Source organism: Petaurus breviceps, unplaced genomic scaffold (genome assembly GCF_028583685.1).
Source record: "Petaurus breviceps papuanus isolate PSGF00001 unplaced genomic scaffold, PetGlider_PUasm1.0 99, whole genome shotgun sequence".
NCBI classification, from domain to species: Eukaryota; Metazoa; Chordata; class Mammalia; order Diprotodontia; family Petauridae; genus Petaurus; species Petaurus breviceps.
In genome coordinates this window covers 25,218,298-25,231,172 of record NW_027187465.1, presented here as the reverse complement: position 1 = coordinate 25,231,172, position 12,875 = coordinate 25,218,298, and the positions used below count along the sequence as shown (strand labels likewise).

General features: G+C 52.6%; 1 protein-coding gene across 6 annotated transcripts in view; it reads left to right on the top strand.

Annotated features, from left to right (window-relative positions):
* PITPNM2 (phosphatidylinositol transfer protein membrane associated 2) overlaps nt 1–12,875 on the top strand; it is a 212,667-nt gene that overhangs the window by 179,669 nt on the left and 20,123 nt on the right. For 3 of the 6 annotated variants that reach the window (XM_069081723.1, XM_069081720.1, XM_069081721.1), the window contains 7 exons: nt 157–346; nt 581–700; nt 2,518–2,804; nt 3,855–4,033; nt 5,060–5,230; nt 6,391–6,540; nt 10,098–10,262. In XM_069081723.1, coding sequence (XP_068937824.1) covers nt 157–346; nt 581–700; nt 2,518–2,804; nt 3,855–4,033; nt 5,060–5,230; nt 6,391–6,540; nt 10,098–10,262 — 1,262 coding nt within the window. The remainder of the gene's footprint in view (nt 1–156; nt 347–580; nt 701–2,517; nt 2,805–3,854; nt 4,034–5,059; nt 5,231–6,390; nt 6,541–10,097; nt 10,263–12,875) is intronic. The other 3 variants (XM_069081722.1, XM_069081725.1, XM_069081724.1) reach the window with 3 other exon arrangements.

Here is a 12,875-nt window from a genome sequence, read left to right as displayed (position 1 = left end):
ATTAAATCCCAAGAGGCCACTCTCTGTGTGTATATGTTGATGTGTCATTTCCAGAAATGAGTAACATTAAACCAGAAGGCATCAGTAAACTTTTTTTTTTGCAACAAGTCACAGATGAGCCCTAACCTGTGGCCCACATCCCCTCTCACCTTCCAGCCTGAGCCCCTACAGCTATGATGAAGGCTGCCTCTCCAACAGCCAGGACCACATCCCACTTGCAGCCCTGCCCCTGCTGGCAACCTCCTCACCCCAGTACCAGGAGGCCGTTGCCATGGTGATTCAGCGGGCTAATCATGCCTACAATGAATTCCTCAAGTCTCAGGATGGCATGACCTTCAATGGGCAGGTGGGTCCCAGGGCAGTGGCGGGGCAGGGGGGGAGGTACTAGAAACCTGAAAGAATCCCTCCTGAGCAGGGAGGAAGAATTCCCTCCTCTGGGCTGCCCAGGGCGATTACTATTGGCTACAGGAGGGAGATGGGCCTTTCCTCCACATTCATTTCTCAAACTCACCTGTTTGAGGGCTCCCTAGGCCCCAGGGAGCAAATCTGATGCATGGTCTGGGCTTCTCTCTGTTCCCAGGTCTGCCTGATAGGGGACTGTGTTGGAGGGATCCTGGCATTCGATGCCTTATGCTACAGCAGCCAAACTGTCTCAGAAAGCCAGAACAGCAGCCGCCGAGGAAGCGTGGTGAGCGTACAGGTATTTCCTGCTACTCTCCTCACATACTGTCTATTCCAGCCATCCTGACCCCAAACTCTTTCCCAAGTTCAGCCCAAGCCCCGGCACTGACCCTCCCGTGTGCCTGGAATGCCCTCCCTCTCCCTTCTGAGCTCCCTTCAAGGCTTCACTAGAGTGGCCCTGCCTTTAGTCATTCAGGCAATTAGCAACAGATGCAGGCCTTTCCTGTTTCCCTAGTTGGTTAGTTCTCTGTCTCTGTCTCTCCCCGCCTCCCTCTGCAATTAGGGTCACAGAATCATATATCTAGAGTTGGGAGAGTCTTTGGGAGGACAACCCCACCCTCCCCCACCCATACGCACTTTACAGGTTAGTAAACTGAGGCCCAGAGAGGTTAAGTACCTTGCATCCAGTCACACAGGCTGTGACAGCAGCACCTTTGGCTCCAAATCTGGGGCTCTTTCTCACACCATGCTGAACTGACCCTGTCTGTGTCTATATCTATATAAAACACATAATATTTTCTATATCTACATCTGCCTGCAGACACAGAGATGTGGGTAACACCATAGACACAGACAGATATCGATGTGGACCTAGATATAGACACAGATACCTCCTGCTGAATGTCGGCTTGGGCATCTGGGCGGCCTGATAGAGCCCTGGGCCTGGAGTCAGGAAGACTTGAGTTCAAATCCTGCCTCAGACACCTACTAGCTGTGTGACCCTGGGCAAGTCACTTAATGTCTCTGTTTGCCTTAGTTTCCCCGACTGAAAAATGGGAATGGTAAGGTTGGCACAGTGCCCGACTGCAGCACGCATTTAATAGTTTGTTCTGTGAAGTCTGGATTCAGTCAGAGGGCCGCACTTGAGGCCCTAGAGGGCCACGGGTGGGCCTCGAGGCCGCAGGTTCCCCACCCCTGCCCTGTGCCTTGTGCCCTTGGGTACCCGGTGGGTCCTCAATAGATCGACTCAAACTTCAGCTCTCCCAGGCCGTCCCTAACTACCGCCCTTGGAGGTAGGTCCCATGAAGAGCTCGAGCCGAATTCACAGGGTCAGAGAACTGAAGGGACTTCCAAGGGCCAAAGGCAGCCTCACACCCAGGCCTCTCCTGTAACTTTTCCTGTAACACTACAATGCCTCTCTCTGGATGAAAAGCTTTCAAGTCCTGGGAAGGAATTGAACCCTGAACCTCAGCCTTCTTATGGTTCCTTCAGCCATGCATTCATTAATCAACAGGAATTTTTTGATCAGCCAATCTTTAATCATCTATTTAAGGCCCTGCTATGTGCTAGACAGTGGGGAATAGAGAGATAAAAGTGAGAACAGGCCCTGCCCTCAAAGAGCTTAGAATCTAATGGGGAAGAAAACATGTACAGAAATAGGGAGAGGGCCTGGCATAGAGATCCCTGAGCCAGTGATTTCATCATAAGGGGATTCAGGGTGTGAACAGAACAGGTACAAAGTGAATTTTTGTTTCTGTCCTTGGTTTCTCCATCCCCTATACCCCCAATGTGTCCTAGAGAACTCTGTGACAAAAATAAAGGGGAAAGGGGGAAATAGCAAAATGAAGCCAAAAGCCAATGGAGCAGGCAGCCCTCCCCCCACCCCCAGAAGAGCAAGAGCTCATACAGTGCTAAGGGAGAGGGCAAAGGGCCATGGCAGAGAACAGTCTGGGCGGGCACTGAATGAGCGAGGCCCCTTCTCCAGGTGTCCTTGGCCTTCTCCACTGGGCAAGTTGCCCGCGCCCGGTCTGGACGCTCTCCTAGTATCCCAGAGAGATGGTGGCTAAGCCCAGGGTTGATTCAGAAATGAGCTGATTGGTGGGGATACTGTTCCAGGACACTGATCTCCTGTCCCCTGGGATCCTGGTGAACAACACACACTGCTCTGGGGGTGGCGGTGCTGGCGGTGCTGGCGGTACTGGTGGCAGTGGGAGCTCTAGTGGCGGTGCTGGAGGCAGTGGGAGCTCCAGCTTGGAAAGCAGCCGTCATCTGAGCCGAAGCAACATTGACATCCCCCGCAGCAATGGGGGCGAGGACCCCAAGAAGCAGCTGCCCAGAAAGAGGAGTGATTCGTCCACTTATGAAGTGGACACTATAAAACAGCATCAGGCCTTCCTCTCCAGGTAATGGGGGGGCTGGGAGGGGTCACCCCAGGACTTTCTGGGAGTGGAGAGTTAGAATAGCCGGCCAATGTTCCCCTTTCTGGTTGATCCATGTGGGGGTGATGATGGTAAGCTGAGGTCTGTCCTGTTATGGACTGAAAGAACTGAGAGGGATTTTAAAGTTTTATAGATGAGGAAACTGGGAGGTAGAGTGACTTGTCCTGGGTCACACAGCTAGTAAGTGTCTGAGTCAGAATTTGAACTCAGTTCTTCCCAACTCCAAACCCAGTGCCCTCACCACTGCACAATGCTGTCTTCTCCAACAAAATCGTAGGACAGCTAGCCTTTCTTGAGCAAGGTTGGCAAAGCGCTTTCTTCATAGCCGTGACTCAGTTCAAGTGGCCCATTTGATAGATGAGAATACTGAGGTCTCAGAGATGTCAAGTGATCTCCCCATGGACACAGAGACATCTTCATGGCACTCAGGATTCAAACCCAGGTCTTTTAACTTGGAATCCAGTGGTCTTTCCATTACACCCAAAGGAAACAACTTTCCTCGTTTTCACTACCAAGTCCTCTCCTCCTGTGCCTCCTTAGCGATGCTGGGTTGTGTTTCACCAGCCCAGTGGATGTTGAGGACACAAGTGCCCAGGTGATACCCACTTGTGTGTCTTGCTCTGGGCAAGGGATGTTGTCCTATAGAATGTAAGCTCCTTGAGGGCAGGGCCTGGCTCCTTTGTGCCTCACCAAGGGCCCAGCATTTTGTATACACTTTGTGAATTCCAATTATTAATTGATTGATTGGTCAGCCCACCCAACTGAACCTTTCCACAGAGCAGACTGGTTTCCATTCACCTTGGCGTATAGGACCATGAAGCCAGGCTCCCTTTGGGGGACCTCTTCTGGGGCGAGCCTGGCCTCAGCTTGAGCTAACACTGACCAGAGCTTGGCCACCCTAGTCGGTGTCGACCCTCACCGACCGCCCCCAGGGTGGGTGGTGTTGGCGAGTTCTAGTGGGCAAGAGCCCCAGGACCCGACCTGTCTCACAGGGGCCTGACCTCTCCCCTGCAGTCTACACTCCAGCGTGTTGCGGAATGACCCCAACTCCCGACGCTCAAGCAGCTCCACCATGCTGGACGGGACTGGAAGCCTAGGAAAGTTTGAATTTGAGATCTCTGACTTCTTCCTCTTTGGCTCCCCCTTGGGGCTGGTCCTGGCCCTAAGGAAGACGGTCATCCCATCCCTGGACGGTGAGTCCCTGGACCTGGAAAGGAGAGCTGGCTAAGAGTGGGCCTCAGCTTCTCCAGCCTTCTCCCTAGCACCAAGGCCAAGTGCAGAAACCCAGCAGGGGCGCCCTAGACCCCTCGGGGAGGACTGACCTCTGCTACTTGGGCTGCAGAGCCAATGGTTTTCTTGCTCCCTGAAAACCAGCCTGCCCTCACGTCTCTCGCTGATCCGGATTTCCCCTATAACTAAATGACTGTAGTTCTGTTATTCACCAATGACATTTCTGTCATGTTGGAGCAACCTGTAGGGTGGATGTTACTCCCCCATTCTCCAAGAAGAGAAACGGGCTCTGGGCAGGTAGTAGGATGTTAAATTGAGAGAGGTCACGTGTAGTCAGGCCCCTTGCCCCCTTTTCAGGATTAGAATAATCCTCATCTTCATCATTATGAATATTTTTATTCAGCACTAACCCTTTAAGGTTTGCAGAACACTTTCTGTGTGTTAACTCGTTTCAGTCAGGGCTGGAAGATGTCCCTAGAGGTCATTTTGTCCAGTCTCTTCATATTACAGATGAGGAAACCAGCCCATAAATGTTAAAATGAGTTACCCGTATCGAAAGCAGCCAAGCAGGGTTGCAGCCCAGACTCGGCCCAGGTCACACGCATGGCTGTCCTGGGTCCACAACACCGGCCTCCTGCTTCCCAGCTCCATGCTCCTTGCCCAGGGAAGAAGCCTAGCCCAGGACTAGGCTCCGGCCACTCTGGGGACTGCTGCCACACAGGGAGGCCACTGACACTCTCAGCCAGGTACCATTTATGAAGCCCCTACTGTGTGGCCGAGTAGATGCAAAAAAAGGAAAAAGACAGTCCCTGCCCTCAAGGAGCTTATAATCTGACGAGGGAGTTTACTGTGCTGTTGTGTTCAATGCAGTGGGCTTGGAAGGTAAGTATAGTGAATGTCCCCTGAGGCCTCTTGGGATTCTCTGCATTCCTGGGGTCTTCCTCCTGCTCACTCCCAACCCACGTATCCTCTCTCTTTTTTCTCCGCAGTCTTTCAGCTTCGGCCTGCCTGCCAGCAAGTCTATAACCTCTTCCATCCTGCGGATCCCTCGGCCTCCCGTCTCGAGCCTCTCTTGGAGAAGAGGTTCCATGCCCTGCCCCCTTTCAACATCCCCCGCTACCAGCGCTTTCCCCTGGGTGATGGCTGCTCAACCCTGCTGGGTAAGGGAACTCTTTCTCTGTTATAGACAGTGCCGGCTCCTCCCAGCTGCACAGCAGCCCAATCCCAGGGACCCTCGGACTGATGGGTCTGGACGTCTGCTGCCCTGCTTCCCCCGTCCTAGCCCCTGATACCGGGCCTGTTGGTCACTTCTCCCAGGCCAAGCTGCCCTGAGACAGCTCAGCTTGTTTAGACTGCTTAGCCCTGCTCTGGCCTCTAGGGACTTTGTTCCTTCTCAGAACGTGATACCTTTCCCTCTTCTGGCCTATGTAGGGCCAGGGATGGCCCCACCATCTGTTTATTGTTCCTCGCCAATTTTTCCAAACTTTGTCCCTGGGCTCAGCAAGACCCAGCTTGGAAGTAGAAACATCGTGGCAGGAAGAAGCCTGGAGTAGCCTAGACCAGGAGGAGAGAGTGTGTCCTTAATAAATAACCAACCTGGATCCTTGGGAATCCCAGGAAATGCAAGGAAATCCTTTCCTTCCCCTGGTCAGTGCCTCTGTCTGAGACCCCCTACAGAGGGAGACCCAGAGGGGACAGAAGGTCCATCCCTTTGAATTTACCACTTTAAGACTTCCAGCTGAGCCACTGACCAGCGGCTTCCTATGCAGAGGGCAAGGAGAAATCCTTGTCAGAGGACAGAGGCAGAGACAGGAGTCCCTTAGTGGTCATTTGTCAGCCTCCTCACCCCCCCGAGGCTGTTTTCAGGGAGGGGGAGGAGGGTGTGTTACTATTAAATTGTTTTAGCCCTTCTGAGTGCCATTCCCCAGAACCTAGGGGACAGAAGGGGCAGCCCAGGGAAAGTTCATGTGGCCAGTGACAAGCCCATGACCCTGTCATCCCGGCATATGCTCTTAATTCTCCACAGCTAGGGTTTCTGGGAGGAGGCCAAGCTTGACCTGCCTACCTACCTCCTGCCATCTGATGCCCCCGGTTCCTACATTCTAGTCTGTGTGCATTCATTCTGTGTCCATAGCCAGTGTGGACCTGGGTCCTTTGTGAAAAAGCTCCCTTGTCTGCCTCAGGGCACTGTCTGGTTCCTGTGCTGTGTGGTTCAGGAGCTCATGTCCCGGACCTGGGGGCAGTTGGCCTTTGGGTCTGTAGACTGTGGTCACATGCCTGTTTGTTCTTGTCCTCTGTTCTCTCCCTCGTCTGCTTCTAGTTGAGACAGTTCAGAACAACCCTGTACTCCTCCTGGAGGGCAGCCCCCTGGCTACCCTCCAGCACCAGGACAGCTTCATGGAAACCAGTATCCCCGTTCCCGTGCTGAGCTGCCAAGACGGGTCCAGGAAAAGTTCTGGCTGTGCTGAGTGTGTGTAATGCCCCTTTCTCCACCCCATCCCATCCCCCTGCATTTGTGGAGTGTGCTGGCTGTGGGGGGCCCTCACTGGCCACATGAGGCTGAAGGCTTTTCCCAGGGCTCCCCCTTCCTCCATAGTCAAAGGGTCACAGGTTTATAACTAGAAGGGACCTGAGAAGCTATCTGGTCCAGACTCCCTCTTCTTACAGATGGGGAAACTGAGGCTCCTGGAGCAACCTCAGCTGAAAGAAGCCAAGGCATCTTTTTTCACTCAGAGGAAGTTAGGTGGTGTAGTGAGTGGATGGCATTCTGAACTTGGAGTCAAGAACTGAATTTGAATCCTGACTCAGATACTTACTAGCTGTGTGACCCTGGGCAAGTCACTTAACTTTTCTCAGCCTCAGTTTCCTCATCTGCAAAATGGGGATAATAATAGCACCTCCCTGGACCCCAAATGAGAGAAGATCTGTCGAGTGCTTTGCAAACCTGAAAGCAGGACACGATTGCTTGCTGTTACTTTATTTGCTAGCCGGAGATGGGGGAGGGGGTACACTTGAGCCTGCTCCTGTCCACTACACATAACTGACCAAAGGAAGCCAGCTCAGTCGCCTGCTGCCGGGGAGAGAACACCAGGCTGGGAATCAGAAGACCCAGATTCTAGCCTGGGATTGGCGCTAACTCACTGCCCTTGCCCGGGAGCTGGTTTCCCCTCTCGGGGTCTCAGTTTCCCTTTGTATCTGATGAGGGTTTGGATCCATTACAAACACTCTCCTGTCTAGAATGCTCTGGAAACTGTCAGAGCGTTTTCTTGCCTCTCATCTCACCAGAGCTCGTTCAGGATGAGCCTTTCCAAGAGCGCTCGCTCATTGACTCTGCCCTACCCTCACATCCAGCCTGTGAAGCAGCATAGCACATGTTCCTTGATATCCCCATTTTCCAGATGAGGAAACAGAAGCTGAAAAGGCAAGCTAGTAAGTGTTGGAGCTAGGACTCAGGCCCAGGTCTCCAGAAAGCCAAGTCCAGTATACTTTCCCACTGCACCACCCTGTCTCCTGGGTCCCTTCCCGCTCTGGTGCTCACTGGTTCTGTGGGAGGAGGGGAGAGCAGCTTACCTATCTGGGCAGGTAAGAACTTAGGAGCTTATGCTCAACAGCGGCCCTTCCCTTCCCTTCCCGTTTTCCCTCCCCCCCAGACCCCCTAGGAGAAGCCTTCAGGCCCCAGGGTCCCCACTGGTTGGTTTGGCTTTGAGCTCAGACAGAGCCAGCCTGCCAGCCTGCCTCTCTCTCTCTGTCTCCCTCTCTCTGTCTCCCTGTCTCCCTCTCTCTGTCTCCCTGTCTCCCTCTCTCTCTCTCTGTCTCCCTGTCTCTCTCTCTTTCTCTCTCTCTCTATTTCTCCCTCCCCCTCCTCTGCCCTCTCTCTTCTCTCTCTCTAAGGGGTGCTGCATGGCTCTGACCGGTGAGACTGCAGATGGCCACTTGCCTTTCTTGGCATCTTCTCCTGTCTTGGACCCTTCCTGCATCCCCTCTCCCCAACCCTTGGGACAAAGAGCTCCTCCTGCCCTGTCCCCAAAGGCTCCCTCATTGACATGGAACTGGGGGAACCTGGGGAGGAGGTGGGGGGAGGAGGGGCCTAGAGGCTCACCTGGGTAGGAAAACTAGCAACCCCTCCCTTCTCCACAGGACCCCTTTTTATCATTTCAGTTCAAAGATCAGTCCAAACTCTCTTAGTTCAGGGTTTTCTGAGTCACATCCTGAGAATCAGAAAGTTGATCTCAGTTGACTGAATCTGAGTATGTGGGCCAGAGGATCTGGGTCTCAGACACTAAAACTGGGTATTTTCATAAGAATAGGGAATGAGAGACTCAGTGGTGATTTGTGTCCCAACCGGCCTCTGCCTGAGTTCATCCAGATTATTGGCCAGAGGGAGTATCAGTCTCTACAGCCCAGTCCTGTGCCCTGGGTCTGGGGTCACCTCAGCAAGAATCGTCCCCTGGTCACCCACTTCCACCCCAGGCCTCTCCTTCACATGGCTGGATTATTTTCATTTTGGAAGTCAGTAGGAACAAGGTGGGGAGGAAACTTTACAAGACAGAGAGAGGAGTCAAAAAAAAAAAGGGGAAATGGGGCGGGAGGGTGGTACAGCAGATTAAGCATTGACCCTGGAGTCAGGAGGACCTGAGTTCAAATCCAGCCTCAGACACTTAACACTTACTGGCTAAGTGACCCAGGGCAAGTCACTTAACCCAGATTGCCTTGCAAGAAAAAAAAGAGAGAGAAAGAGAGAGAGAGAGAAAGGGAAACATGCTTCTTTTGGGAATTTCTGACTAGCCCACTGAGTCCAGCGGGGATAGAATATGGGGAGTCAAGCCACCCAGGACCCGTTATTTCCCAGGCCCAGGGCAGCCCCTCAGGCCCCCTTGCCTACCTAGGACATAATCAGAGTATCCTAAGTTCAGAGCTGGCTGTGACCTGAGAGGCCTGTCGAATTCAAGAAGAACAAACAACTGCACGAGGCTAACAGGGCCAGGAAGTGTCAGAGGCGGGATTTGAACACGGTCTCCCTGACTTCCTTCAGCTTCCCTCCTGAGTGCTGTACCAGGCTGTGTCAGCACCAGGGGCAGCGAGTGCAGATAAGCAAGTTGGCAGGCCAGGCAAGGTGGTTCGTGGGGGAATTCCCCTCTCGATTCTCATCCTGAGCTAGCTGGTCCCCCCAATAATTCCTCCCTACAGACAGAAAGCATTCCCTCCCCATTCCCAGTTTTGTTGTGTTTGGACTAAGGAGTTCATCAGTGAGGGCACTCCCAGCACGGACTTTCCCTCTGTGGATATGGATCAGCAATTCTTTGTTAACTTACCATCCCAGTGAGTTGCCTGGGGTGTGGAGCGATTAAGGGCCTTGTTCATGGTTGAGCAGGCAGAAAGGAGATGAGACCCCACATGCCAACAACCATCAACCCCAGAGCAGATTTCAGGATGGGGCCAAGAAAAGCAAGTTCCCCCCAGGAGTTAGGTGGGGGCTGATGGGACAGGGCTATAATGAGCCGCTGCTGTCTCTGCTTGGTTGGAATATGGCGGAGAAAGAGGGCCTGCCCTCCAGCATGCCACTGTCTAACATCCCCGCTTACATAAGGACGACACATGGAGGGGAGGGGAGGCAGGGGGAACAGACACAGAGCCCCTCACTGCCCTCCATTCTCACCCCAGCCTGCCCCACTCCTGCTAGCTCCATTGCCTTTTGCACTCTTAGATTTTCTGGGGTTCCATCTGAGGCCCAGCCGTCTTGTCTGGGGGTCTCTCTTCTCTTCAGCCGGCCTGATACCCATCCCCTCTGAACAGATGCATCTGGCCCCCCTGCTCCTTTCTAGCCTGTGGCATTTGGTTTGAATCTCTGGTGGCGGTGGTGGCGGTGGCAGAGGGGGGTGTCGTGTGGCGGGGTTGGGTCTCCCACTTTTCTTCTCTCACCTCTTTCCCCATCTTTTGCCTCTTTGTGGGTGGGCTTGGGGGCTGGCCGGCTGATGAATCCAAGAAGTCAGAGAGAGTCTGGTTGACTCATGCCTCTGTTCTGTGCAGCCGATGTCATCCAGGCCCACAATGCTGTCTTCATGGAGAACGCATCCCCTTCCTCTCCTGGCACGGCCCCCACCTTCCGCGGCTTCCGCCGGGCCAGTGAGGTCAGCATCACCAGCCAAGTATCTGGCGTTGCAGACAGCTACACAGTCTCTAACATTGCTAACAGTAAGTGGGGCCTGGGGGGCCCTTGGCCTTCTTTTCTCTTCCCTGGGAGGAGGGTGGGTCGGGGAGTCGGGACAGAGCTCCACTTATCCAAGGGGCTTTGTTGAACTTGAATCTTCACCCCTCATAGTAGCTCCCTCTGACCTGGACCTGACAATATTACCTGGGTCCACCTCCTTATGGGGGACTCTGGGAGCAAAGCAGTTGGGGATACCCATACACCCTCTGTAGCCAAGGTGGCCGGCTCTCAGTGGGAGGGGAGAAAGAAAGAACTGTTGCTTCTCTGACTAGGGAACCCCATGAGACATTATCATGGCAGGAAGTTCAGACCTGCACTTGAGGGATGGAAATAGGGGTTACTGAGAGGAGCCCCTCCGAACTTTGTAAAGAGGAAGTCACATCTCCCTAGCAGAACATAAACTCCTAGGGGAAAAGGGCTGATTTCTTTTCCTTTTTAACCTTTGTATCCCCGGTCTAATGATGCGTCTGTTGAATTGGGGGAGAAAGCAATGGTTTGTTGGGTTTTTTTGGAGGGAACTCACTCAAAGTTGGTTTTTTTGTTTGTTTTTTGGGGGATTTTGGAAAGCAGTGATTAAGGCAGCCCTCCATACCCCCAGCTGACCCTGGTGTTCAGTGAGTGGCAGGTCTTGGCCAACCTCACTGCTTTTCCCCTGAGCCAAGCCCAGCTTGAATCTGGGCCCTCATGTGGCTTGAGTCCTCTGGGTCTCTAGAGGAACAAATTAAAGGAATGAAGAGGGGATGGGAGAGGCAGATGGTGAAATGGCCCCGTGTGGTGGGGAAGGGAGCCAGAGAATCTGGCGAGATTCAGCTGGACTGAGTCTGAAATGGAGTAAGAGAGTGCTCCCTCCTATGTGCCTGGCACTGTGCTAGCCACCAGGAATCCAGAGACCTTGATCATTCCAGACGGGAGGATTTATTGAGCACCTGCTGTATACCTGGCACTGCCCCAGGTGCTGAGGATGTAGAAACCTTTGTCAATCCCTCTATGAGGATTTATTAAGCACCTGCGCTGTGCCTGGCACGTGCCAAGTGTTGAGAATACAAAAGACAAAAGTCAAAAAAGAGTTATTCCCCTCAAGAAGCTTACTTTCTATCAGGGAAATAACAGGCATGCATATACATATATAGAAAACACATACAAAGTAAAAATAAAACAGTTCCTCCCCTCAGGGAGCTTATAGTCTACTGAAACATTAGTAGAAATAGAGAGTAAAAGAGGTGGCACAGTGAATAGAGCATTGACTCTAGAGTCAGGAGGACCTGAGTTCAAATCCACCCTCAGACACTTAACACTTCCTAGCTGTGTGACCTTGGGCAAGTCACTTAACCCCAGCTGCCCTCCAAAAAGCAAAAAAAAAATTAGAGAAAGAAATAGAAAGTAAAGATGATAAAGAAATAGAAAGCTGATTTGGGTGGGGGAAGCTTATGAATGCCATTTTAGACACACCACATTAAGTTTGAAGTTGGACATCTCAGGGAGAGATTGGAGATAAAACAAAGATATTTGGGAGCCATCTGTGTTGGGGTCAATAATTAATGAGAAGGCAGTGAAAATTGCCAAGAAAGAGAAGACAGTGAAGGACAGGGCCTTGGGGGACAACCATGTTCAAGAGATTTAAGAGGAAGAAGAGGAGATAGGAGGGGTCAGAGAATTAGGAAGAGAAATGGCATCATGGGTACCGAAGTAAAGACAATCAACAGGGTCAAAAAATTGCCAAGAGACTGTTGGATTTAGGGAGGGACCTTGGAGAGCTCTTTCACGGGGAACGGGGAGCCAGTGCAAGGGGCTGAGGAGTTGAGTAGAGGGGCAGAGAATAAGCAGAGGTGATGAATGTTGATGACCCTCTCTACAGGTGTGCGCATGAATGGAAGGAGAAAGGAGGTGATAGATGAGGGCTGGGGGGGAAGGAGCTTGGGGGTTAAGGGAGGCCTGAGGTTATGTTTAGGCTGAGGGCCATGGCCCATGGTGACTAGGAGGAGGCCAGAGCGACAAGGGAATCCTGGCTGAGCTCAGAACCCCCTTAGGAAATGGGGGAGGGAGGCAGACAGTCTCAGCCTGTGGAGTTGGGAGGGAGGGCACACCTCCATCCTGCCAACAGTCTTAGGAGCCAGGACGTATGCTAGTGTGCACAAGTATGTGTTAGGACACACTGGACCTTTCATACAGTCACCAGAAACCTGTAAAGCGTGACCAGGACATGTAGGCCTGACTTTTAGTGTGTGAGCTTGTGGGTGGAGGCAGCACAGACTGGAAATTCCCTTCCCCAGATTGAGAGAAGGATTGTCCATTTGCATCCCTGCTCTAGGTTCTCCATGCCTACCTAGCTGGATCACTGTAGCCTCTGAAAATTCCCTGTTTGGTTTGCTTTGGACGGTATGAGTGTGTTCAGTCAGAACAGATCAGGGGATCACAGAGCTAGAAAAGACAACTTAGGGGTCACCCCCTGCTACCCTCTCATTTAACACATGAGGAAACTGAGGCCTAGAGAGTCAGAATGACTTGCCCAACATCATAAAGGTGGAAGGAAGGAAGGGAGAGAGGGAGGACGGAAGGAAGGAAGGAAGGAAGGAAGGAAGGAAGGAAGGAAGGAAGGA